General features: G+C 34.3%; 3 protein-coding genes across 3 annotated transcripts; all 3 read left to right on the top strand.

Annotated features, from left to right (window-relative positions):
* Positions 1-3,895: 3,895 nt before the first annotated feature.
* On the top strand, positions 3,896-9,085 carry LOC148271208 (uncharacterized). The gene is made up of 3 exons (XM_088241712.1): positions 3,896-4,032; positions 6,118-6,981; positions 8,623-9,085. Exons 2-3 carry the CDS (start codon positions 6,147-6,149, stop codon positions 9,072-9,074), a joined length of 1,287 nt encoding a protein of 428 aa, XP_088097838.1. The 5' UTR covers positions 3,896-4,032; positions 6,118-6,146; the 3' UTR covers positions 9,075-9,085.
* Positions 9,086-12,126: 3,041 nt separating this feature from the next.
* LOC148271207 (uncharacterized) lies at positions 12,127-19,096 on the top strand. Its single transcript, XM_088241714.1, has 3 exons — positions 12,127-12,244; positions 14,223-14,418; positions 16,606-19,096. The coding sequence occupies exons 2-3, from the start codon at positions 14,241-14,243 to the stop codon at positions 17,388-17,390; spliced, it is 963 nt and encodes a 320-aa protein (XP_088097840.1). The 5' UTR covers positions 12,127-12,244; positions 14,223-14,240; the 3' UTR covers positions 17,391-19,096.
* Positions 19,097-20,276: 1,180 nt separating this feature from the next.
* Positions 20,277-26,911, top strand: LOC148271206 (uncharacterized). Its single transcript, XM_088241711.1, has 4 exons — positions 20,277-20,605; positions 22,710-22,867; positions 23,798-23,920; positions 24,252-26,911. Exons 2-4 carry the CDS (start codon positions 22,717-22,719, stop codon positions 25,541-25,543), a joined length of 1,566 nt encoding a protein of 521 aa, XP_088097837.1. The 5' UTR covers positions 20,277-20,605; positions 22,710-22,716; the 3' UTR covers positions 25,544-26,911.
* Positions 26,912-27,034: the final 123 nt, after the last annotated feature.

Below are 27,034 nucleotides of genomic sequence, written 5' to 3'. Positions count from 1 at the left end.
CATCGTAAAATGTTATATTTTGATCAGTGTATTGCCATTATTATATGTCTTCAGTTAACTGACATTACGATAACGTCAGTCAAATAAAAGTTTGTTCCCACAAATATTATCGTCAAATGTTATATTATGATCAGTGTATTGCCATTATCATATGTCTTAAGTTAACTGATATTACGATAACGTCAGTCAATAAAAGTTTGTTCCCACAAATATCATCGTAAAATGTTGTATTTTAATCAGTGTTTTGCCATAAGGTTTTTGCCAAGTTAGCTGACCTTAGGAGAATAGGAGAGCGTCAGCTAAAAAATAGATGGTTCCCACAAATATCATCGTAAAATGTTATATTTTGATCAGTGTATTGCCATTATTATATGTCTTCAGTTAACTGACATTACGATAACGTCAGTCAAATAAAAGTTTGTTCCCACAAATATTATCGTCAAATGTTATATTATGATCAGTGTATTGCCATTATCATATGTCTTAAGTTAACTGATATTACGATAACGTCAGTCAATAAAAGTTTGTTCCCACAAATATCATCGTAAAATGTTGTATTTTAATCAGTGTTTTGCCATAAGGTTTTTGCCAAGTTAGCTGACCTTAGGAGAATAGGAGAGCGTCAGCTAAAAAATAGATGGTTCCCATAAATATCATCGTAAAATGTTATATTTTGATCAGTGTATTACCATTATTATATGTCTTCAGTAACTGACATTACGATGACGTCAGTCAAATAAAAGTTTGTTCCCACAAATATCATCGTAAAATGTTGTATTTTAATCAGTGTTTTGCCATAGTATTATTGCCAAGTTAGCTGACCTTAGGAGAACGTCAGTTAAATAATAGTTGGTTCCCATAAATATCTTGTGAAATGTTGTATGTTGTCTTTTAATCAGTGTATTGTCATTATATCTCTGTCAAGTTAACTGACATTAAGAGAACAAAAGTTTGTTCCCACGAATATAATTGTGAAATGATGTATTTTAATCAGTGTATTGTCATTAGGTATATTTCTACCTGCCGAGTTAACTGACATTAAGATGAAGTCAGTTAAATAATAGTTTGTCGCCGCAAATATCATCGTGAAATGGTGTATTTTAATCAGTGTATTGTCATTATATCTCTGCCAAGTTGACTGACATTTAGAGAACAAAAGTTTGTTCCCACAAATATCATTGTGAAATGGTGTATTTTTATCAGTGTATTGTCATTAGGTATATTTCTACCTGCCGAGTTAACTGACATCAAGATGAAGTCAGTTAAACAATAGTTTGTTCTCGCAAATATCATCGTGAAATGGTGTATTTTAATCAGTGTATTGTCATTATATCTCTGCCAAGTTGACTGACATTTAGAGAACAAAAGTTTGTTCCCACAAATATCATTGTGAAATGTTGTATTTTTATCAGTGTATTGTCATTTTATCTCTGCTAAGTTAACTGACATTAAGATAATGTCATTGTTGTGTTTTTTTTTTTATTTTACTAATTTCTAAGTTGATGTTCAATGAGTGTTAAATGTAGTGTCAGAAGTAATACTTGAATTTATCTAAAAGTTTACTTTCACAAAAAAATGTCAACCGTGTCCCTTCGCATAAAAATACAAATATATAAAAACAAAAAATATGTATACCCACTTACAAAATTTATTATTTTTTGTTACCTACCTAATCACAACAGATAACGAGAGGAAGAAAGGCGAGTTTCTGGCGCCTCTAAACCAGAACCAACCATCTAAGAGAAGGTAACCCCGACAGCAAAATCCACCAGAGAAGGCAACGGAAAACCACTCTGGTCATCTTCTCCCAGGAATCACCGTGGAGAGTACATCTAAAAAGCAATTGTCCTAGCCTCGGAGTACCGCAGGACTAAAATGCTTTCGCTGTAGTGATCGACAACGTCTGGGGAACCTGATAAGGCACCGCAATAAGAAGAAGAAGTGAGCAACAATTATGTAGTACATAATATGAAATAGAATAAAATAATTAAAACTATAAAAAAATGTGAACACGAAATATTAAAAAATGAAAAAGAAACAAAACATCTCAAAATAAAAGATAACAACTGACTTAAGAAAATCATATGTTCTAAATATAAAAAGAACAAAGTAAAGTTGAGAATAATTTCGGATAAAAATAAAGTGGACAGCATTCAACTAGATAATTATATTAACATATTACAACAGAGATGAAGAACATTTAAGAGAAGGTAATATAGAAGTCTAGGCATCTACAGGGCTTATGACCTGTCAATGGCTGGTTTAAGTGGCCACTTTACACACTGTGTAACATTCACCATTCTGCCTATATTTAAACATCTATATTCCTTCAATTCTTTCATCTGTTGATGTTTTTGAAGTTAAAGAGCTGAAACCTTTTATTTATGCGGGTGAGATTCATCTAATTGAATTATTTCACCTACATACTAGGCAACGCCTGAAAATGTTATTTTTTCAATCTCTATACTTATTCATGGACCAGGTATTTATAAAATTATAAAAAACAATTTAATAAGGTAATTATAAAAAAGAAAATGAATTCAATATTAGAACTTTATAAATAATAAGTTTTTTGGAGAAATAAGAAAACTGAAATGATCGAACACCTTTATTTTATCAGTTAATATGAAGAAGTTATATTGTAGTAGAAATATTACAACAGATGTGAAAAACATTTTCGGTAAGAAAATATAGAATTCTGGGCATCTTCGTGGCTTATGAGCTGTCATTGGGTGATTCAAGTTACCACCTGTCCTTACACACTGTATAACATTCGCAATTCGGCCTATACTTGAATGTTCCGTTAATTTTTTCCTTCTATCTGATGATGTTAATAAAGTGAAAAATAGGTTTCAGCTCTTATTTTTTGTTTTATTGTATGGACTTTGATGTAAAATATGAATAAAATTCATTGGTTTAGTTTTATGAGGTTTTATTTTTTAGCCACAAGCGCTTTTGCCTAAGTATATTTAATAGATAATATGATGAATACAAGATATACAAATATGTGATTAAATTAAGTACAACACCGAATGAATTAACCGTGTTATTAATATTTTATTTTATTATTTATAATTAACGAATTTATTAATATTTTTTCATTTATGATGTAGGTATTTGTAAGTTTTAGAGAGACAGAGAGAGAGAGCAAAAGCCAACTGAACCGAAGCAGACCGAGGACACGCAGAATGGCGAGCTTTGATCGTGCCGATGTCGTGCAGTTCCGGTGTGTCTTGCGCGGTGTTGTCAGTGGTAAAAATACGGCGAAAGTGCGTGCCCATAATATGATACAAAGGAGTTTGGAGCCGATAGAGATGCTTGGATGCTTTTGTGGATACCATATGCTCCAACTAGGGAGCGGACATGGAATAATGATGATGATGATATTGTGTAATTATTTACTTATTTATTGTACGGCACATGTAGTTTTTACACTATAAAAAAATACTGTTGTAAAATAATGAATATGAAAACATGTTTTTATTTGTTATTATTATTATCTTTTTAAACCTAAATTATTTGATGCCAGTTATTTATTTATCAATCTCTTTTTTAATATTTGTAGTTACTTGTGCTAGAAACACGAGGATAATATACATACAAAATGAAATTCACTTAGTTAATTATTTATCAACATACGTTTTTTCATTTAAATCATTAACTACGAAGTTTTAACAAGAATCGCTAATTTTTCTGTTATTTTTAAAAATAAATAAATGTCTTTCGCCCTATTTAATGATTAATTCTCTGTGCACAGCTGATTGCCAACAAATCTGAAAGAAATAAATTAAAATTATTATATTTTGTAATTCTGAATAAAAAAAAATACAACTAAACCCGTTTTTACCAAGTCCGACAGTACCGAATATGAATTTTTCTATTGCGCTATTTTCTCGCCGTTCGTTGATCCGTCCGCCATCTTGCTACGCCAAAGATCCCTTATGTCATTGTGAGGAGTAAAAATGTAAATAAACTATATCTACGAAATGTAATTACGTATAGAAATTCTACAATTTCAACAATATAAGATAGGTTAGTTGAAATGAATAAATGTTTTTGATATGGGTGTCAAAATTAATGTTCATTGTTCTAAACATTATCTATGGATACCGGAAAGGTGGTTTATTGTGTGGAACTCGACGTTATTTTATATTTTAGTTAATCGCTATTAAACTAAAGGCACCTAATAAAAAAACCTTTGATTTTTGCCAACTCAATGGTCTTGTTTAGCATATTTTGCTTAAATATTCAAGAGGATTCCCGTAAATATCGCTTTTTTTTAACTCTGAAAAGACTGTGTTAAAAATCCATCTGCAAACGGTGCTGTAGCGTCGTCTTACTTAAGCAAAAGACTAGATGTTTTGAAATTCAGGTATTTTAAAACAAAAATTTAACATGTAGGTATATGCTAGCTCAAAGGAACGTTACCTTTATGACTCCTAAATTCTTCAATCATCCTTCGGCAGTCATAAATAACTTTTCTGATAAGTGTGCAATTGGCTGGTGCCCATCGATAAGGACGAGGTTATGGAATAGTTCGAAGTTCAAGATGAATGGAAATTTTCTGTATAAAAATAAATAATTAACTGTGTCTTAATGTTACTTTCCGTCCTTATTTTTATTTCCACTTTATATATTTAGATGTTTTGTTATATCATTTGATATCTTATGAACTGTCATTTCGATTCGTTATAATTAAATTATACTTTATAGACCATAATTATTACATGTTTGTCTTATTTTTTTATTAATTTGATTGATTCTATTCTTTTTTACAGTATTAAATGTTTATATTTCTCAACAATATTTTGAGTTTGTCAAATTGTTTGTAGACAAGGACTGGATTCAACTCCCTGGGGAGCTGCTTACACTAACACATTACAACAGAGATGAAGAACATTTAAGAGAAGGTAATATAGAAGTCAAGGCATCTACAGGGCTTATGACCTGTCAATGGATGGTTTAAGTGAGTCAAATATGGGCAGAATGGTGAATGTTACACAGTGTGTAAAGTGGCCCTGTAGATGCCTAGACTTCTATATTACCTTCTCTTTAATGTTCTTCATCTCTGTTGTAATGTGTTAGTTTATATTTCTGTATTTTTATTGCTATGCTTAATATTGTATTATATGTAATTATTATTTGTTTTAACCCATTGCAACACAGAGCCGGCGAACTGCCAGCCAAGGTTAATTTGTCACTGACCCCCAAAACCGGCGATTCGCCGACTTGTCTTTGAAGTGATTTTTTTACATTAAAACTGAATGACAATAACTTTATTCATAAAAATGACATAAATCAGTATATTTCGGTTTCCGATTTCATAATAAAATGTAATAATCACAGTTTATTTCCCATTATTTATTACAAAATATTAATTAAGTCTTAATGTTATTGTATTTTTAAAAATGTGTCAAAATCAAACAGTGTGTTGTATTAACAAATTATGTCATCTTTATTAGTGGTGCAATGGGTTAAGTTACTGTGTTCTTTCCTTGTTGTTTTTATTTTTATTTTTAAAAAAATATTCGCGTTCTAATAATTTACCCAAATATTTCGATTGGTGGCCATTTTCAACGAGTTGTAAATAACTCGCCATTAGAACATGGAAATCAAGTTCGGGTAGAGTGGGGTTTGAACCTCGGACCTCTGATCCGTGAGTCCGCAACACTAGCCACGGGACCACAACCCGATTCAAATATTATAGCTTAACACGGTCTCAGCCTAAAAATCCGTAATAAGTTAGTGAATGTGTAAACAAATATGATTCAAAATTAAAAAATAAGTAATCATATGCACGATTTAACAATCTTTTTTATTAAAAATATATAGATTTAAAATCCTCTTAATTATTAAAAAAGAAAAAGAAACAGGAGGGATGTTCCAAGTCTTGTATTCTATGTAGCCACAAAATAGTTGAAATAATTTATTTTTCTTACAATTTGTTAATATTGTAATAAATGCACGAATAATTACTATTGCTCTCCGTAGCCAGTCAAGAGTTTAAATTCTCTCCTATTTTACTCTTCTTTTATTGTGCCAGGAGCTTCATTTAATATACATTTAAATGATACAGAAGATTGTTTTTTATATCACATGTATCACTTTGTTTTTCAGAATTTATCGTAGTTTACTTGCACTTACACATGGATCATAAAAATTCGAATGTCGTAAGTGAAAATGCGGGGAGTATACTTCATACCGAAAATGAAGCAGATCTTCTCAATTCCGTAAGTACAGGAGATATTTCTGAACAAGCGAAATGTATTCTCAGCATTGAGAATGAGGGAGATGTTCTAAGTACAGAACATGCGGAAGATATTCTCCATACCGTCAATGCGGTAGATGAACTCCATTCTGAAAACCACAGTGACACTATCCATATTGAAAATGTAAGAAATTCTCTCCGTGCTGAAAGAACAGGAGACATTCCCCATACTATAAATGCAGGAAATGTTTCTCGTTCTGAGAATGCTCGAGATATTCCACAGGCTGGAAATGAAGAAGGTGTTATTCATACTATGAATTCAGGAAATGCTTTTCGTTCTGAGAATGCTGAAGATATTCCACACACTGAAAATGCTGATGAGTTTTTGCGCTCTGATAATGCACGAGGTGTCATCCATACTAGTAACGCAGGAAATGCTTTCCATTCTGAGAATGCTGGAGACGTTTCACGCACTGAAAATGCTGCTGAAATTTTACGTACGGAAAATGCAATATGTGTCATCCATACTGGAAATGCGGACATTTCTCTTCATACTGAGAATGTTGGAAATGTTCTCCGTACTGGGGAAGGGTTACCCTGTACCGACAAAGAAAGTGAACCTGGTTTTGCTGCTATTAAAGTTGAACCGGGGACAAGTACCGAACAACTCGATGAAAATGATCAAATGATTAGCTATACAGAAATGGACATTTCGTACCCTGATATCAAACAAGAATGTATTGAAGCCTCTCATAAAACTATCACTATCAAAAGTAAGTTTTACGAAAATATATACAGCATTTAACCCTCCCTCTCTGGTGATGTGCAGCTAGTACACATTGCGTCTAATAACTATAATATCTTTATAAATATAATAAATATTGGGTTTAGATTTGTAGTATTCATCCATTACACATTTACGTATCGACTGAAATAATTTCTTATTAAATAATTATTAAATAATAAGTACTTATTAGGCGCAAAAAAAGCATTTTATTGGAAATCGGGGATAAATTATACTCACAGTACACCAATGTTTCGCTTTGCTGCGTATAAAGAAATAGTAAAGAATTTACGCCCGTCGCAATCAGTCACGTAGTCTATTACTAGTTACTTTTAGTAGTTCTAGGGAAGTTGGCGTGGGTGCACGTTTCGTCCGAGTCGTTAGCGATATCCAATGGTTGTTTCATGTTTTCAGCAGTTAGATTTGAAATATTATCATCTTTGAATTAAATTTTGGTTAATTAAGGCGATTCCATATAAATGTTCCATTTTTCCCTTTTTAAATCTTTTATTTTTTTTATTTGTAGATGTATTGTAGCCCCGTAACTCGCGAGTATTTTTAGGACAGTAAGGGAAAGGTTAATAATATATATTGTAAAGACGAGGTCTTAAAATTAATTTTCCTTTTTTTAAATCGCTTTACCAATAATTAAATGTTAACCTTGTTACGGGCGCGTGAAAAAGGTAATGTTCTATGTGCCGTGCTCGATGAATACAGTTATGTGTGTGAAATATAACAAGAACCGCGGACGAGCGTTTTCGACTGAGTCCTGAAAAAGGAAATCGAGTGGAAATACATCCGCCTCGTTTTGTAGTGGTTGACGTATAAGCCTACCATTATTGAGGTCGTGGGTTCGATTCCCGGCAGGGTGGACGTGAACATTTATGATAAAAGTTGTTTAACCTGATTTTTTTATTGCTCCTGAACTGGCATTTGAATTGTAGGACTGGTCACCTTACTTCCATGTAACAGGCGATCAAAATACGCTGCATTTGGTTTACCAATGCAATGCCCTATACGCCCTGGGTGTGTTGGGGGGATGATGATGGTACATAGCTGTGTTTTTAATAAAATAATAAACAAATCGCATAGTTTCCCCATATGGTTAGGCGAGGGGGAATACCACACAACTCAACCCGTTTTTCGCTGTCCGTTTGCTCTGCATATCCAAACCAACGCAGCACCCCCTTATCTCTTCTTCGGGTGGCTTTTCTCGCTCGCGCTGGCGCGCGTATTGGTGGAGTGGCTAAACTGCCCAAACGTTGGTGAATCGTTAAGTATCTGTCGGTGCGGGTCAATGTGCGGCCGTCAAAAGCGCACAAAAATCGCGTGCGCCCTCTCCAGTAGTTTGTAATGCACTAAAAGCCAGGCAAACGTATGGATGTGATGACCAGCGCTTGGCCAGTACCCTTTGACGTGTTAAAAAACCGAAAACGTGCGTGTGCTCTGCCAGTTACAAAAATCTCACTTTACACGTTGGCTAATACGTATTAGGACCAGCGTGTTGAAACGCTTTTTCAAACTGCACAGATCTCAAAATTATTGTAGATGATGTTTATAAATTTAATCTCACATCAAGATTTGTCAATAAAACATTTATGATTATCTTAACCATTTTTAACTGTTTTAGAATCAAAGAGGAGAAAAAAATACACTAAAATTTACAAAAGAGCAAGCAAGAATAACCCGTATGCGTGTGCGGAGTGTGATTTTTTCTGCACCAGAAAATTAGCGTTGAAATCACATATGCTAACTCACATCAAAAAACCATTCCATTGCTCAGAGTGTAAATACGCGTGCTTCCGAAGTACTACATTACGAGCTCACGTCATGTTGGCTCACCCGCCCGAACCAGTAAGCACTGCAGCTAATCCTGCCAACGAAAAGCATTTGGAATGTTCGGTCTGCAGATACAAATCTAAATATATGTCAGACTTGGAGAGACATGCGTTCTTCCATAAGTTCCAGAAAGAGTTTGTTTGTGAGGAGTGCAATTTTAAGTGTGGAGATATATTAACTATAGAGAGCCATAATATTTTAAAACATGGTAAAGACAACTATCCCGTTCCTAAAATAAACTAGTTATACGTTAATTATACATTGTTTTACTTTCATTGTTTCCTATGGCTACCATGGTGTGTCTGAGTGTCGATGAAAAAGAATATTTAAAATGTGCCCGTGAATGTACGGAAGTTTCAATCAATTGTTTTTTTTGTATTTCTATATTGTTCTCAAGGAGAGCTTATCGATCTACTGAAATCGAGTCAAAATCTATCGATGGATGCAAATTTAATATGCTATTAGTTGGAAAATCGTTAAAGTATTTGTAGGAAAAACCATGGATCATACATTCAACCATTTTGTTACTATAAAATTACATTATTATCACAAGTATCAATTTAATTTGTGTCACACTAGTCTACATACGATATGGACTTGATATATCTTTCTTATTTTTTTAAATTATAAAGTTGTATTTTTTGTAATCTTCAAATGGATATTTTTACATCGGATTTGATAAGTAAAATTTGTTTAACTTTGCTGGATTTTAATACAATAAATATTTAACCTTGCTACCCGAAGAATGATGTCCGCAAGTACAGCGTAAAAGTATTAGAGAAAGCACGAAGATAGAACAGATAACGCGGTAGACAGAGACGCTGTTGTTTAAAACAAATTTAATCGGTTGTTGACAGTGATGGGGGACGCACGCGTAAATTATGAGCGGTAAATTTATTCTTTGTTTTGTTACTATAACAGGGCTAAATTGTATGTTTATTTTTACGAATTATGGAAAAGAAATTATTAAACTGTACCTATGTCTCGATGTTTTTTTTTTCAAATGTCTTAACTTTAGAATATTCCGTCTTTTGCTTGTGGTTACAGGATGTTACATCACCGCGCGCAAAGATACTATTTATCACAGTATTTTAAGACTTAATGTCCCGACTTGCTAGAAAGTTTCGTGTCGAGAAAAGTCGAGACTCTTACTTATACACTAATTTATATACATGGATATCAGGAGCGTGTGGTGAAGTTTTCGATCAGGGAAGCAGTCATTTGGTACTAGATACGTAAATCAGAAAAAGCGCAGTGTATTTTATACCAGTTCGTGCATAACTGCGCAGTCGAAAGGTTGTGTGTGAAATGAATGAACATCGAACCCTTTTCAGATGGCTTCGATTAAAAAACAAACCAATAACAAAATATTTATTGTTGTTATTGAAATGATTAGTTAACTTATAGCTGATTTTATCAAATAAAAATAATATGGATACTGGTTGTTTAGTGGTCAAATTTGAGGGAAGCATTGGTTCCATCCAATATATATTAGTATAAATCAATTGAATTTTACATATTCATAAACTGACGAATTTTAACACACGTCAATATGCAATATAGTTATAAAGGTGAATAATATTTAAAGCATTAACTTTGTGGTCAAACCTTTTTCTAAATGTTATTAAATATTTGAATATAACCACTTACCGACTTTTCTATGTCAAAGGTGCTCCATGTTTACATCTTGTTGACTGGTTCGGGGCCTCTACTGGAGTAAAGCAAGGCTGCGCCCTTGCTCCGTTTTTATTCGTCATATTGATGGATTTTATATAATGCAAATCAATACCATTCGATCGAGGCAGAAAAGTGAACTCCCTACTAAAGTTGTCTACTTACGAGTACGCAGACAATGCGGTTTGTCTGTCCCCGAATTTCCATTTACTATAAGACATTTCTAGAATTCTATTTATTATTTGACTAGATATATATTTTTTCGGCCTCGTGGTGTAGCGGCCAGCACATTTTTTCACCATGCAAGAGGTCTCAGATTTGATTCCCACATGGTTGAAATGAATTATTATTTAAACGGTGTTTTTTACGTTTATGTCGTAACTACAATTTTTTTTCATTCTAGTCAATTACTAAGTCCATCATTTATTATTTTATAATGTACATTCTTAAAATAACGAAATTCAGTGGTAGAATCATGATTTTTTGGGGTAAGCTTGAAGAGAAAGATCTATATATTTGTTTATATTTGGTTTGGAAATATTATTTAAAGGGGTGTTTTTACGACTAGAACATTTCATAGTCTCTTGACTGATATCTGAAGCGTAAGACTGATCATCTTACCTTCATGTAACAAAAATGATCAAGATACGCTGTGATTGGTGTACTAATGCAGTGCCCTTTGCACCATTAGGTGCGGAAAGGGAATGATGATGATATTTTTTTACAAAATGAGTATTGTAAGCATGTATTTTTTGTTATCAAAAGCCTATGTAAACTAAACACAGCAGCGACGCACAACTATTAACGTATCTTTTGTTTGGCTAAGTTCGGTTCGAAAATTTGCCAGAATTAACGTTTTGCCTCCAAGCGTGATAAGTCCGAATTATTTGCTATTTAAAAACACACATTGTACAAATTCCATAAAATTCCCAAAACAACCCTTTTTTACTTTCCATTTCACAACTGGCCATGTTTTCAAATTAAATTATTTGTCCGGACAAATGAAGAATACAGGTATATAGAACCAGAACCCTGGATGAGTGTTTTAACTCGACGCGAGACGGTTGGTCTCAGGGGAAAATCTTAAAAAATCTAATCGGGTGGAGATAATTCCACCTCATAGTGTGGTGGTCACTGCGTTTGCCTACTATTTTTTGAGGTCCTGGGTTCGATTCCTGACAGAGAGACGAGAAATAATGCTTTTAAAAAAAGTTCTGAACTGCAAACTTTCATTGTTCTTGAACTAGCACCTAAATCGTAAAACAATCCATTAACACTGCAATTGGAAATTTAATGCAGTGCTATATGTACCACTAGACGCGGATAAGAAAATAGGGTTTTTTTTTCGCTGATTGACTTTCTTGTAAAACAAAAAAAACTATTAGTTAATCGATTTAAATGCGTAAAAAGTACATCTTTAAGATAAAAACCATTATACGTATTTATTTAAAAATCGAGCAATTTTGGAATTTATGCCGTTCAATAAACTTTTTTATGCAAATAATAAAGCTTATAAACCAAATAAATTGGTTAATGTTATGTTTTTATATGCAAGTAAGTACTTAAACGAGACTTTGGTCGGTGTTGAAATTTTTGTAGCCGCTCGTACGAATTGGAAGCGCCGCCATCTTGTTCATCTGACAGCTGCGGCGTGCCGCGTCTACCTTGCCGGATCGCGATGAAATATTGACGCAAAAACGGAAATACTCATTGCGAATCCATACCAAAATCAATAAACGGTAACATTGGTTTATTTTCTATAATTTTTCTATGTGTTGGATCAAAAACTTCAGAAAGAAGTTTTCTATACCAAGAAGTCGGTACACCTACTGCTGATGTATAGTTTGAATTTAAACACTTGTTTACGAATTTTACTTACAAAAATTGAACATTTAATGTTTTTAAGTGTTTCTTAAATATCTTCGATAGGTTTGTTTTCTTCAAATATACCTTAAGTACGTATTAATCACATTGATTTATACTGAAAACGTTTGTTGTTTTCTTACAACTAATCGTGTTTTTATCAAACGGATCTAGTTTTAATGCATTTTGCAAACAAAATAGTTGAGCTTATGTGTTATCTCATCTCGCTCTCAGTACAAGTAAAGATCGAATTTGTGTAGAACAACTGTAGAACAGAGTAAAGCATAAGCGTTTGGAATATGGTCCCTCAACCTGCGGCCGATTGGCTTATGTTTGATAGAACGGGCTTTAGTTTGTTGCGATCATTCCTCGGCTACTATTCAACTTCTATCTGTGACGCGTATGCGGACGGGAGCGACATACTGAATAAGACTCACAGCAGACCAATGTAAACGGTACTTTTTTCCTGTACAACGTGTTTTGCTTACCAAAGTCAACGCGATAGGACGTGACGACTCTTGCTATCTCCGCTGGTCATTCCCTTTCTTTTGAAGACGGCTTTTTGACTCGGATTTGTGTGGAGTTTCATTTCTAGAGTATTTTACAACCCAGAAAAATTATATTGACCCGCCCTCTGTCAAAACCAAGTCCAACGAATCATTTTGTTCATTAAACAAGCATTGATAAAAAAATACAATATCAACAGATCGGTTGATGTATTCCTACAACGATGGCAGCTATACAAAAATAAAATAATTAGTTCATTTTTCAAACGATCAAACTTACTGGCAAGACTATGTCCTGTCTCTCTGAGAAAATAATTATCTCTTTGTATATTTTGCCGTTTTATTAATTATTCCCTTTCTGCACCTAATGGTGGATAAGGTATTTAAATGGTTCACCAATCGTAGCGTATCTTGATTTAAAAAATGCATGAAGGTAAAATGATCAGTCTTACGGTTCAGGTGCTCCAGTCCTGGGACCATGAAATATTTTAGCGTAAAGACAACTTTTCAAATAAATATTTCATGTCATCTTGAACATCATAATGTTTATCAGAGACCTCTTGCGTGGTAGGTAAATGCGCTGACCACTACACCATGATGCCGATAAATTGTGTCGTTTATACATTATTTAATGTGCTTTTGAACATTATTTGTATAACAATTAATTAATTATCTGTTTATATACCAATCCAATGGAGTTTATTGAATAACCTGTCGATTGGTTTAAATAAATAAAAAAGTGTGGAATTAAATTACCGAAAAGTCTCTTCATTTAGAGGGTAACTAAAATTGTACATGCTTTAAATATAATTAATGAACACTGCTCTTCAGCACTGGAAAATATTTTTTAAATAAATGTAAATATTATTAGATTTGGATCATTCATCGTGTATATCCTTGTATAGAAAGCGTGGACTGTATGTAAATGTAGAGTGATATATCATTAGATATAATGAGAGAAGATATTCTCTGCCTACCCCTATACAGAAACGGTGTGATGGTTTATGTATTTTAAAATAACACTTTAAATTTATTTATTGTATATATAGACAATTTGTAGAGTTCCATATTAAATTTGGTAATGTATCCAAAATAAAACAAGTTTATTGGATTTTAATTCTACTTTATTTTTTCAAACAAGTGGAGTTTGAAAATGTCCTAACAAGACGAAACGTGTCACAATGTACGCTATTGCATATTTTAAAAAATAAAGTAGAATCGAATAAATACAATAAATTTATTTTGGATACATTACCAAACTTCAAATTTCTTTATTTACTGATTGAAATATATAGATTTTTCTCATTCGTAATCATTTTTATCAACTTTTATGCCATTATTTTTATAGGACTTTCGGCAAATCATAATGGAACCCGATCAAAAGGAAGTTGTATCAGAAACAGTAGTTGAATGTATTAAATCCGAAGTAACGGAGAGTGACACTCAAGAAAGTAAGGAAACTACCCTCATATACGCAGATGATGGCAATGCATACCCAGACATCGTATTTTTAAACACAAACCCTGTGAACGAACAAATTATAGGTAAATCAACGTGTTCATTTACTTATTATTAAATCTGAAGGAACTGTATTTCGCGATTATTCTATTTGTGCCTTTTACTATGGTCCTTAAAATGTAACATGATTAGAATGACAGCTGTCAGAAAAAGTGACGGCATTACTTTGTAGTAACGTTAAAGGAGTTATTTATATTGACACACGAAAAATCATTTGTATCTGGCTTGTTAATTAATTGTTTCAATACAATGCTTGAAACATAAATCAACATTATTATATAAAATCAGCATTAAAACTAAAATAAACCTAATTATTAACGACGTTCTTACAAGGTTACATCATTTTGCAAAAACGTAAGGGATGGGACAAATTGATCGAATAAAAAAATATTCATTTGATGTTGTTCGTGAAAAAATTATAAATGTCTCGTTTTTTGTTGAATAATTGTGTTAAACACACTGTAATAGGCTTGTCTTTGCGTTTTTTATATCAATTTTCGGAAACAGAGTTTCATGATTGCATGAAATAACTGATACAATCGATTTGATCAGTGATCGGTAATTTCCCATCACCAATGAAATTAGTTTGACAGCTGTCATTCTAATCAAGCTATATATTTTAAGGACTATAGGCGCGCTTGTATCGAAAGAATGAATTTGTTTGCGAAATAATTTAGATATCATACCGAGCTGGTTTTATAAACATCGATAAGTAAGTTGATACAGTTTTTGACTAATATTTGGTGTATTGGCCGATTATAGAGTTGTACAAACATTTGTAGCGTTACAAGTCGTTAAAAAAATGGTTAAATAGCAACTACCCGGTTTTTGCCGGTGAAATGAGTGTATTTGAAGCAACATTATTTTGGTACGTGTATTTTGTACATACACAAATCTTAATTAAAAATACTTAATTTCAATATCAATACATAGATGGCGCTCCAACTCGCTTGTGAATGGTTTCTCATTTAATAACATATATACAAAAATCAAAAATGTTACCTGTGTGGATATTCGCTAATAAGCGGAATGGGGAATGTTGTAGTACTGTGGCCACTTAACCCAGCCAATGACAGGTCATAAGCCCTGTAAACGCTCGAATATCCATAATCCTGAATTTGAAAAAATTCTACCTCATCTCTGTAGGGATATAAATAAAAATATTTGAAGCAAACTTAAAAATCTCCATTGAAGCAGTTACTGAGATATTTGCGAAAAACTTATTAAAAAAAGTTATTGTGAGCTTTCTAATTATGCTTCACTAACTTAACGGAAAATGCTAGGTTTGCGGTGTCAAGTAGTATAATAAAAATATGTTTTTACAAGATTTAGAGACGGTTTTAAATGACGCTATTATTAAGGTATTTATGGTTTTTATGTTTGGTTTATTTTGGCAAACATAATACGCTGATACATTTAAAGAATCATTACCGCACTTTTCATATTATATGTAACCATTACCAAAATGTTTTTCCCAACGCTGGCAGATGCTAATCTCCGTCGTCATTACTGCTTTCGGGTTGACCCAAATCTTTACTGGACATTGAGCTATGAGGAGTTACCTATAAAGGTTTGGAATGAGGAATTATGGCTTTTGTCCATGCGATAATATCTCATCACAGAGTGTCGAACATCTGTCATTTCAATTACTGTTTTTCAACTTTCTACGCCATAATCTTGAAGCAGAATACAGAAAAGATGAAACATCTCTAACAAATGTTCACATTGTCACTTAATGTAACTACTTTTTAATAACTATTACGCGCCATTGTTCTTAGACTTTGCAACAATAGCGATTGGACTTATCAAAGTAACTTACCAAAATCAATGATCATTCTTCCCATTTTCAAGAGAATAATTGCGATTTTTCCAGAGCACCGTAACCTTATGTAAAGCCAATAACTACAGAATTCCCAAGCAAGTTTTCAAAAGATAGAAAAATTAGACAAGAAGTATCATAAAGTAATAGGTACACAAACACAACAAATAATATACCTCACGTCCATTGATTTACGAATAATCTAACATTTTTATTTATTTGTTGGAATTTAGAATATTGCTTACAAAAAACGTAGAAATTTTGACTACGCTTAGTAGAGCATAAGTCCTTTGGCATAATTATGATAATCCTATTAAAACACATACTCACGACTAACCAAACAATATATTGAATGTATTTTAATAAAGTAAAATAATTTTATTTCTATTTTTAGTGCAAAAGGTCAAAAGGAGGAAGGTTCCTGAACTGCTTACTTGTACTGAATGTGATTATCAAAATCGTAAAAACTCAAATTTACAAAAGCACATTCGCACACATTCTTCGGAGAAGCCCTTCGCTTGTACTCTTTGCGATTATGTCTGCAGGTTTCCCGAGGACTTGCGAAGGCACGCCCGTACCCACACCGGTGAGAGACCATTCAAATGTTCAGAGTGCGATTACGCGTGCAATCAGAAAGGATACCTGCAAACTCATATGCGAACGCACTCGGGAGAGCGGCCGTTTGCTTGTATATACTGCAATTACATCTCGAAAGAGAGAGGGACTTTGAAAAGACATGTCCGCACTCATACTGGCGAAAAGCCACATGCTTGCCCCGAATGCGAATATGCGAGTTATTCTAAAGCGAATCTCAAGAAACACATTCGGTCCCACACCGGGGAAAAACCATTCGCCTGCACATCCTGCAGTTATGTCTGCACCCAGCAAGGCGACCTCAAGCGGCACATGAGTACGCACACGGGAGAGAAACCATTCGCTTGTTCTATATGCAGTTACGTCTGCAATCGCAAAGTTCATTTGGAAACACACATGCGGACCCACACGGGGGAGAAGCCGTTTTCTTGTAGAGAATGCACATATACATGTACGAGGAGATCGTACTTGACAACCCACATGTTGATTCACACGGGCGAGAAGCCGTTCGCTTGTACTCTTTGCAGTTATGTTTGTAATAGAAAAACAAGCCTACAGTCACATATGCGTATTCACAAACCTTAAATCGATACTATAATCATCATAATAACAATAGTTTTTTTTTGTATTGGGTATTTTTTATCTTGTTTTTTATCTGAATGATATATGGAAGCCTAGGAATGAGTAGAACTTGACTGTAATTTATGAGTTTCAGTACGTTATCAATTTTTAAACTGTTTAGTGTTACATACGCATGGAGCTTCGGGTTTAACTCCTAGCGGGATCACAATAGCAAAAATGTTATTTTTAACTCAATACTGCGATCCCTAGATAGTCGACAACAAAAATCATTGTGTTATCCGCATATAATAATGCATAGGGTATTTGCAGTATTTGCAGCTCATCTTGTTATGAATGAATGAAACGTTATTAGCATTCCGCTTCGCTCGTTACGTTCATTTATAAGTATTTAAAGTAGTGTAAATTATGGCTTAAACTAATTTTTTTAATGTATTTACTCACGTAAAACTAATAAGATTTATAAACGGTGTTTTAGTCGGGATTTTACTAAGAGTGGTGTTCTAGATTAAAAATGTTAAGTTAGAAAATATAAAGAAAATTATATTTGAGAATATCAGAATTTTGAAATTGAAAATGAATTGATATGCGAATAACGGTCGCCTAAAGTTTCATTCCAATTCAGAAAAAAATGATTCTATAATTAGAAGAGTGATATTAACTTTTTTTGTAACATTTAATCGTTTATTTTAGTAAATAATTGAATATGTTCATAGTTGAATTTTGAACACGCTATCGGCTTTATTCTGCGTACCATATGCGTCTCAATTTTACAATGCCGTGTAATGCTTTAATTCACCACTGCAATCACTCCTGGCTTGTTGTGCTAGAAAAATGCCCAAAAAATATTTCCTTTTAATTGTTTTGATATTGACCCAAATAATTACTACAAAGACGAAGAATTTTGACTGAGTTTAAACTATTTTTAAACAAACACAAAATGTCACGCTGTTTCCTCGTCAGGGGTTGGTGGAGATCATAAAACGCCGTATCACTCTGTCTGCATAAAGATCTCGCTTCCTGTGGAAGCAAGCCGATTATTCCTACTTTCGACAAGTCAAAGTATTTGTTAAATATGCCGTGTCTTTCCCGGCCTTTGTTTTCTGCGTCCATCAACATTCGCATCGTAAATCTTTTTAGCCGCTCTTTCACTGGGCATTCGCTTTACATGTCCAGCGCAGAATTTGATTTTTGATTTTGCAATAATGCTGGTCTCAGCCTTACATCTTGCAAGGATCTTGCTATTTTTAGTTTTCAAATTGTCATAAATTCTCGTTTTTACTCTATTTTCTATTAGTTAGTTTCGAATATATATAGATTTATCATAGATGCTACTGTGGGCCTCTGTGACAAGTTTCACTTTCGTTTTATGCTTCGCTGAAGATGAAATCTAATCTCAAATTAAACTTATATGTGGCCAAATTACATAAATTAAAAATACAAAAATATTGAAAAAAATTAACTTTAAAAAAATGGCATTGGACTTGAAGAAGATGACTTATAGGCGACCGTTCTTAAGAATCGTACTTTATTTCAAAGATAATATTAGTAGATTTATTAGTAATATCGTGATTATAATGTCTCGTATACCCCATTTTACATAAGTAAATATTTATATGACAAACTCTTGAGTTCATTTTTATTCTGTATATTTAATTGAATTCAAGTAATTAGATTATAAAATTAGTTAATAAAATATACTTGTACACTTACACTTTTTCATTTAATCCATTAGCGCCTTCATATTGAAACCACTACCACTTTGATCCCTGCAAAGGTATGCAGAATGGATGAGACGCCACATGCGTTAATCCGGGCTTGCAATTTAGCCTAGTGCCAGGTCGCAAAAAAGGAGTCTTGCAAAATGTCATGCTGTTTTTAATGATGGATGTGTTGAATGTATGTAGGGCCTTATTAAAAATCCAAGTTTTCCAATTTAGCGAGACTGCGCGTGTCATTATGACTACTTTTTTGTAGTTTTTTGTTCAAAACTCTTTTGAGTCATATTTTGTGGGAAGTTATATGAAAAGCTTTAGATAAGTCTAAAATTAAGCTAATTTTTTAATAAATAAATCTTATCTTATCCATTTTATTTAAAAATTTATTACATAAAAATCTATTTAGACCGTAGCATCAGAGCCGATTTAAACTGCGCGTCATACACCGAGTTAAAGAGGGCTGCAAAGAATAGAGACCAGTGGAGGACGAGATGCAGGACTTTGCTGCAAATCAATCCCCAAGATTGAAACTACGAAGAAGAAGAAAGCACTTCGTATTTATTGTAATTTATTCCTGCTTTCAAATAATTAGTATTAGGAGCAAGTGAGGGAGGATTTAAACTGCGCGTCATACACCGAGTTAAAGAGGGCTGCAAAGAATAGAGACCAGTGGAGGACGAGATGCAGGACTTTGCTGCAAATCAATCCCCAAGATTGAAACTAAGAAGAAGAAAGCACTTCGTATTTAGAGGTAGAGTGGGGTTGAACCCTGGATCTCTGATCCGTGAGTTCGCCACACTAGCCTCGGGGTCACAGCCCGATTCACTCTACGTTAGTTACATGACACATGCCTAGTGTCTCGGACTCACAGCTCAAAGGTCTGTAGTTCGAATCCCACTCTACCCCAACTTGATCCCATTTTCTTATGGTTAGTTATTTACAACTTGTTAAAAACGGCCTTGAAAATAACATATTGGGTGGGCATAATAACGCAAATATTTCTTTTAAAAAAAGTAAATACGTTCGCAAACGTTAACTTTTTTAGACCCTAAGCAAACATTTTGTTTTCAGTACCTACCTAGTTAGTGTTGTTAAATTAATTATGTCACTCTTCCATAATTTTTCTTGCTTGCCACACCGATTCTCGCAATAATGGCAATATTAGATTTACGCCGCCATCTTGTAATATCTGTCAAATTGCCTCGGGAACGAAGTATGCGTGGCTTGCATAAAAAACAATGATTCGAATGAAATAATATATATTTTCTACAGATTTGTATATAAAGCGATGTGTATTCTTCGCGCAAATAAAATGAGTTGAATTTTCTGCCGCGTCCTGTAAATTGTTGCATAAAGTGATTAAAAAATACAGTGAGTTGAGACGTTACAAACGAATGTGATTAATTATGTTGTATTCATCATTCTCCTTTCCGCATACAGTGGTGCATAGGGCACTGCACTGGTAAATCAAATGCAGCTGGTTTCAGTCATCCGTTAATAAAGGTAAGGTGATCAATCCTACACTTCCTTCCAGAAACTGCGTAATATTCAGTATAAACAAATTTTGAAATAGATATTTCACGTCCACCGAGTAGTAGTGTAATGTTTAGCGTATTCGCTTACCACGCTTGGGGTCCCTAGTCCGATTCCTGGGAGGGTTGACATGAAATTTTCGTTTACAGGGTGGTTTGATACTGCAATATTTTACTTATCGGGATGATCTCGGAATCCTCTTATCCCTGTTCTCCCTTGGAGTCTTTATTAAGCTTTTAAATTTGCAATTTAAATAAAACTATGTATTTTTCCGTACGGATTTATTCAAATGATTTAGAGAACAAGTGGACTTTAAGTTTTTTCCGAAACATCACTTCACTTTCACAGCCTCGCAGCTCTGCTGGGAAAGCATTCCATGCCATAGGGCCTGTGACCACAAATGCGCGTTCACTAAATTTAGTGCCCTGTTTGCGTAGAAGTAAAATAACTTTCCCTCTCGCCGTAGACGTAGGTGATCTAAGCGTGAGACGCCTGTCAGCTAGTTCATCTGGAATGCATAGTTCCCTTAGATATTCCGGAGCAGAGTTGTGCAGTGATTTATACATAAGCCAACAGAGTTTGTATTCGACTCTCTGTGGAAAACGTAGCGTACATATGTGTTATTTTGTTTGTGTACTTATATTTTTGTATTTTTCTTTCAATTCAAGTTTGCATACATCGCACTGTGTCAAAAAATCAGGCGATAGTGTAAATCTGAGCCAAGTATATTGATAAGATTAAGAAAGGATCTCTGAGATGGTTTGGTCATGTAGAACGAATGGACGACGAAAGAATGGAAAAAAAAAATAGCAAAAATGAACGGCAACGTGAGACGAGAACGACCGAGGAAGACGTGGCATGATCAGATAAACCAAAATCTCAAGTCTGGTCATGTCAAAAACAGACAGAACCGAAGGGCATGTATGACACAAGATGTATGAATGTGGAAGAAGCTAGGAATGTATGCCAGAATAGACGTGTGTGGCGGTCCATTCTTTCTGCCTACCTCTACGGGGAAATGGCGTGATGGTAGTAGTAGTACTAGTTGTATCAAATACATACATACATAATAAAAACACATAAAACTCACAAATAAAAACATCTTGTTATACCTATTTGGCTTGATCCACTCATCAATCCGTGCTCACTGAGCATCCCACCTCCATTATTCATTTCTTAATGGCGATTTTGTAGTGACAGAACTAACTTATTGTCTTTATGGACAATGAAAGTAGGTTTTTTAATGGAGACTGATCCTCTTTAACCAAAATTTGTATTCATCACCGATTGCTTTTACAGAATCAGGGTGGAATGTCTAGCAATTCTAGTAATTGTGTTTGGTGTCACGGGAAGTATTAAATATTATTTGTATTCATTCATTAGTAAAACTTTTGCATAAATATATTCTTAGTGTTTGTTTTCAACCTCTTTCTCCTTTTTAAATTGTTGGGGGCAGCGGAATATTTCCTATGTCTTGATGTAGCTTGTGTAGGAATAACGTGTCTGTTATAGTATTTATTTATTTCGACGGCTTACGCCTTTGACAAAGTATAACATAATTTTGAAAAACAATTATAATGAAACAAAACACCTGTACATAGTATATAAAATATAGATACATGAAATAAAATCAGCAGAAAATAAGGAAATAATAAAGAAAAATTAAATAAGAAATTATAACATAGGTATGCAGCAAATTTATAAAAAATAAAGGGTTTAAATTTAAAAAGTATTGAAGTAACAGAGGCGATGTATCATAACATAAACAGCAAAACAAGTATAACACTTGGAACATTTTTATAATTTAGAAAAGAAGTGATTAAAAAGTATTTTATTTTAACTTGTACAAAGATAAATAAAATAAATCATAGTTTCCATGTTTGTTCGCTAATATGTAAAGGCGTGGAAAAGGTGAGTATTTAGCATAGTTTGAACTATGCAAATCAACAGCAAAAGAAGTATTTTGTCTCGTCCCACGCTGTCTCACATAAAAACTCACACAATTTAAAAGTTCTGTCAGTGATGGTACTGTGTTGGCTTGTAATGATGCGTATTTTTTTTTATATTTGCATAGTTGAAGGATGGAACAAATGGAGATGAAAGATGCTTCGGTAAAGGTGGAAGAAACAAAAAGTGGCTACCTTGCGCGAAATTCCAAAAACGAAGACCGTTCTGAGCATCAAATAATACTGGAATACATCGGTCCGTCTAGAAACGAAGTTGAAATCAAAGGTAAATTTGGGTTTGTTTTATTTTAACGTAGGTATATTGGCGATGGTTCCTGTCTGGAACTCTAGTCTATTCTCGGTCAAAACAATATCCCGATTGTGCAACTCTTGTATAATGCCAGTACTCCTATAGTGGTGCGAATTTCTCTTTCGTGGCCTCAAGATGTCCTGGATGGACAAATTAAGTTCTCCAAAACGAAAGCCATTTTCAGGAGGAGTGTACAAGTGGAAAATTGTTCCAAGAAGCTAAACTTTTAGACATAAGACAAATATATTGTTTTTAATGTTTAAAATATATATTTAAGAACCAAAATTTATTTACAAGTAATTCAAATAGATCAAGTCAAAGAAGGTATCGTGTGTTAGAAATACCACATTGTAAAACGAGGCTCGCACAGAGACATGCGTATTTTATAGGCCCAAAAATTTCATCGATCAGCAGCCTCCTATTACAAGCGTTTTGAGTATGCGCTGGTGGTCCTCGCTTGGAGACGTGTTGCGGGCGCCTCATGAAAGCTTTAACCCATGTTGCCTCTTCTTCACACCTACGGGCTTCTCCGTCCTGGAAGGCCGTCGATGACGATCTTTCCGCTTTATTCGGTGAAACTAAGAGATGCCTGATAAACGTAGGAGGCGTGTTGTGATATCCACATGCTCCACCTAAGCGGGTGTAGAAAAAGAAGAAGAAAGATATTGACGGTATTATTATAATTATAGTCCTTCCTGTGGCCTGGTGGAATGACGAATACAGATCTGCGTGCAAAATAGAACCAGAATCTTGGACGAGTATTCGTGGAAAGCTGATTGAATAAATTGCTACGTCTCAATGTTCTCAATTTCGCATTTATTTATATTTTATTGAGGGGGTTGGCATCTACTTTATTACTAAGAATGTAAGGGTATTATGATTTACTCTATCCCTTTTTTTCCACAGGTATTCGACTCATAAAACACGAATGTAATGATGACGTCAAGATGGATGTTCTTTCTAAAGAGTCCAATTGTTTTTCAGTATTGGGTACTATTCCTTCCTTGACAGTCAAGTATGATTCTAAAGGTAAGATAATGATAGATTGTACAATTAATTAATCTTTTCTCAAAAAGAAATAGGTACACACGTTCTTATGATTGGCCATTTTCAACGAGTTGTAAATAACTCACTACTAGAAAATGTAAATCAAGTTGTGGTAGAGTGGGGTTCGAACCTCGGACCTCTGATCCGTGAGTTTGCCACACCACGGGACCACAACCCGGTTCATTTAATAATTACTTATTGGTGGCGTATTATTTTCCTTTAATGTTTTCTTTTATCTCTTATATTTCTTAGATATTATTATTTTTTTTATTTTTTACATAAATATAAAAAAATAACTTGTTTTTGTTTCTAGGTGTGAAGGCACCCAAGAGTGAAACGTTGCATTTTCTTTGTCAGAATGCGAAATGCCGTCTTAATTACAGTACGAAGTACTTAAGATTATCCAATCACGTCAGCCCGACCGGCTTGGTATGTGATCATTGCACTTTTACCAGCATTCACAAAATATGCTTAAGGAAGCACATGTCCACGCATTTCGTCAGAGTCAAACCATTTAAGTGTTCCGACTGTAGTTACTCGTGCAAAATTGTGAATATGCTCAAACTACACAGAGTAATGCATCTAAGTATGGAAAACAATAGTTTCCAATGTACGGAGTGCGAATTCAAGTGCGTAGAAAAAAATAATCTGAAATTACACATGATGAGCGCTCATTTCATCGATGACCTCTGTTTGTGTTCTGAATGCGGCCATATGGCGAGAGATAGGGGCAGCTTGAAGAAACATCTAAAAACGCATGCCCTACTGCAAAGGTTTAACTGTAACGAGTGTAATAAAACGTTTAAAACCAAACGCAGTCTCAACAACCACGTAATATATATTCATAAAAGAAAAAATAATTACTTCTGCCCTGAATGTAATACTGAGTTCACGCAGAAAGCGAACATGGACAGACATATAAAGTCCATACACGAGAATATTAAGCCGTTTATGTGTTCGCAATGCGATTATAGAACTGCTTTAAAGTCGTCGCTTAGCAACCACGCACGAAGTCATACTGGAGAGCGCAATGCTAAATCTGCTAAGCACCCATCCTCGCAGAGATCAAAGACTAATACGCTTCTACACGACCCAGGCAATCCTATATCGTTAAATTGTAGCATTTGTAACGCGAAGCTTAAAACGCAAGCAACCCTCAAACAACATTTGCGATTACATACTAACACAGAAGAATTTTACTGCGAACTATGCGGGTTCAAAACAAGCAAAAAGGTTCAGTTGCAGCTCCACATGCGCAAGCACACAGGAGAGAAGCCTTATCTTTGTTCTGTGTGCAGTTATAAATTCAGCCATCTTCCAGCGCTTCAGGCCCACATGAGAACTCACACCGGGGAGAAACCGTATTCGTGTACTGAATGTAACTACAAATGCAGGCAGTTGGGTCACCTTCAAGTTCACTTGCGCACGCATACGGGGGAGAAGCCGTATGCGTGCACTCAATGCACTTTCAGATGTGCTACGTCAAGTAATCTTAAAGACCACATCAGAACTCACACTGGTGAAAAACCTTTCTCGTGTACGCACTGCGAATATAAAAGCTCTTCGCGAAGCACGTACAAAAAACATCTTCTTTCTCACAGCTAAAAAATCAGGTAAAATAGGTTCATTGCAAGAAAGCGGTTTTGAATTCATTCTTAACAGTCGAATCATTTTAAATAGTTTCAGTAAAAAAAAAAAACAGGTACCGTCTTCATTCTAACAGGTACATGGCTGAAGCTCTATGGAGGCGAATAGTAGCACTGAAATATCGAGCTTCGGTAATAAGTGTGTCGGAAGGTTGTGAAAAAAAAATACCATCTATTTCAGCCACTCTACAGCCCTATCCTTGGCCTTCTCCAATATTTGTCGCCACCAACCTCTAAAATAAAAAAAATACATCTACATAAAAAAAAAGGAGCTAATAACAATCAAGGTGGCTGGGCCATTGACTGCGGATGATTTTTGAGCCTTAACCACGCTTGCTTACTTTACTTGTCACGTATTCTGATTCATATCTAACTTACGGTATTTTATTCTGACATCATGACTTGGAAGGTTGCATAAGATATATAGATGGAAAGCGAACATGGAGTGATTATGTATGAATAATATCATGGATTTTCTGCTAACTTTGAGACGCAGATATCGTCTGTATCCTGCGGGAGGGAAAACATCACTTGTTACTGAGTAAACTTTGGGCAAAAGATATACGTCTTTGTTTTCGATAAATTCAAATTTATTAGGCGCTGTATTGGTTCAAGAAATGCAGCGTATCTCGAGCATTGTACTGTCACTGAAGTAATCGACCTTACTCTTCAGATGCCAGTTCAAGAAAAATACAATTTTGCATTGTCAAACTACTTTTTAAGCAAAAACCTTGCCAGGAATCGAACCCGGAATCAATAGCATCGCAGATGAACACGTCAATCAATAAACTTAACTTAATTATCTCCTCTCGGTTTCCCGTTATAGGATTTTTCCTAAGACTAGCTATCGAGTCGGAACCCTCGTCCAGGATTCTGATTATAACATTTTACTCCACATTTCGCTTGGACACGAAAAAACAAATAAAAAATGTTATTAATAAGGTAGGAATAAGAACCATCCATTTCTAAATTTCGATATGCCAGAGATAAGCTTAGATATGTAGGTACCTACTTGAAATTTTGTTGACATGTTTGGAAATAGGACACACTAATTTGTATATATTCCTAATTAAACAATGATATATTTAAGAAATATAAAAAGTATTTTCAGGCGTTTCCTATTAGCTAGGTGAAATAATTAGTAGAATCTCACCCTCGCCAATGCAGTATTCAGCTCTTTTGCTTCATAAAATTCAACGAACGAGAGAATTTATGAAACATGGAAGGTTAAAGTTACGTAAGAACTGTCATCGTCTAATATTATGTCTAAATTATGCATTTATTTGTGAGTTGAAAATAAAAAAGTGAAGAATTAAAACTGCACCTAGTTTTTTCTTATTCATTTTTCCGTGCTCTCTGACCACTAAATAGACAATCTCTGACCTGTATAAATATAAAATTGACGGTAGGAATGTAATATTCAAATGAAAATCGAGCATCACGTTTTTAT

Source organism: Micrasema longulum, unplaced genomic scaffold (assembly GCF_059751315.1).
Source record: "Micrasema longulum isolate JH-2025_06_02 unplaced genomic scaffold, ASM5975131v1 h1tg003028l, whole genome shotgun sequence".
NCBI classification, from domain to species: Eukaryota; Metazoa; Arthropoda; class Insecta; order Trichoptera; family Brachycentridae; genus Micrasema; species Micrasema longulum.
This window is presented reverse-complemented; position numbering and strand designations above follow the sequence as displayed.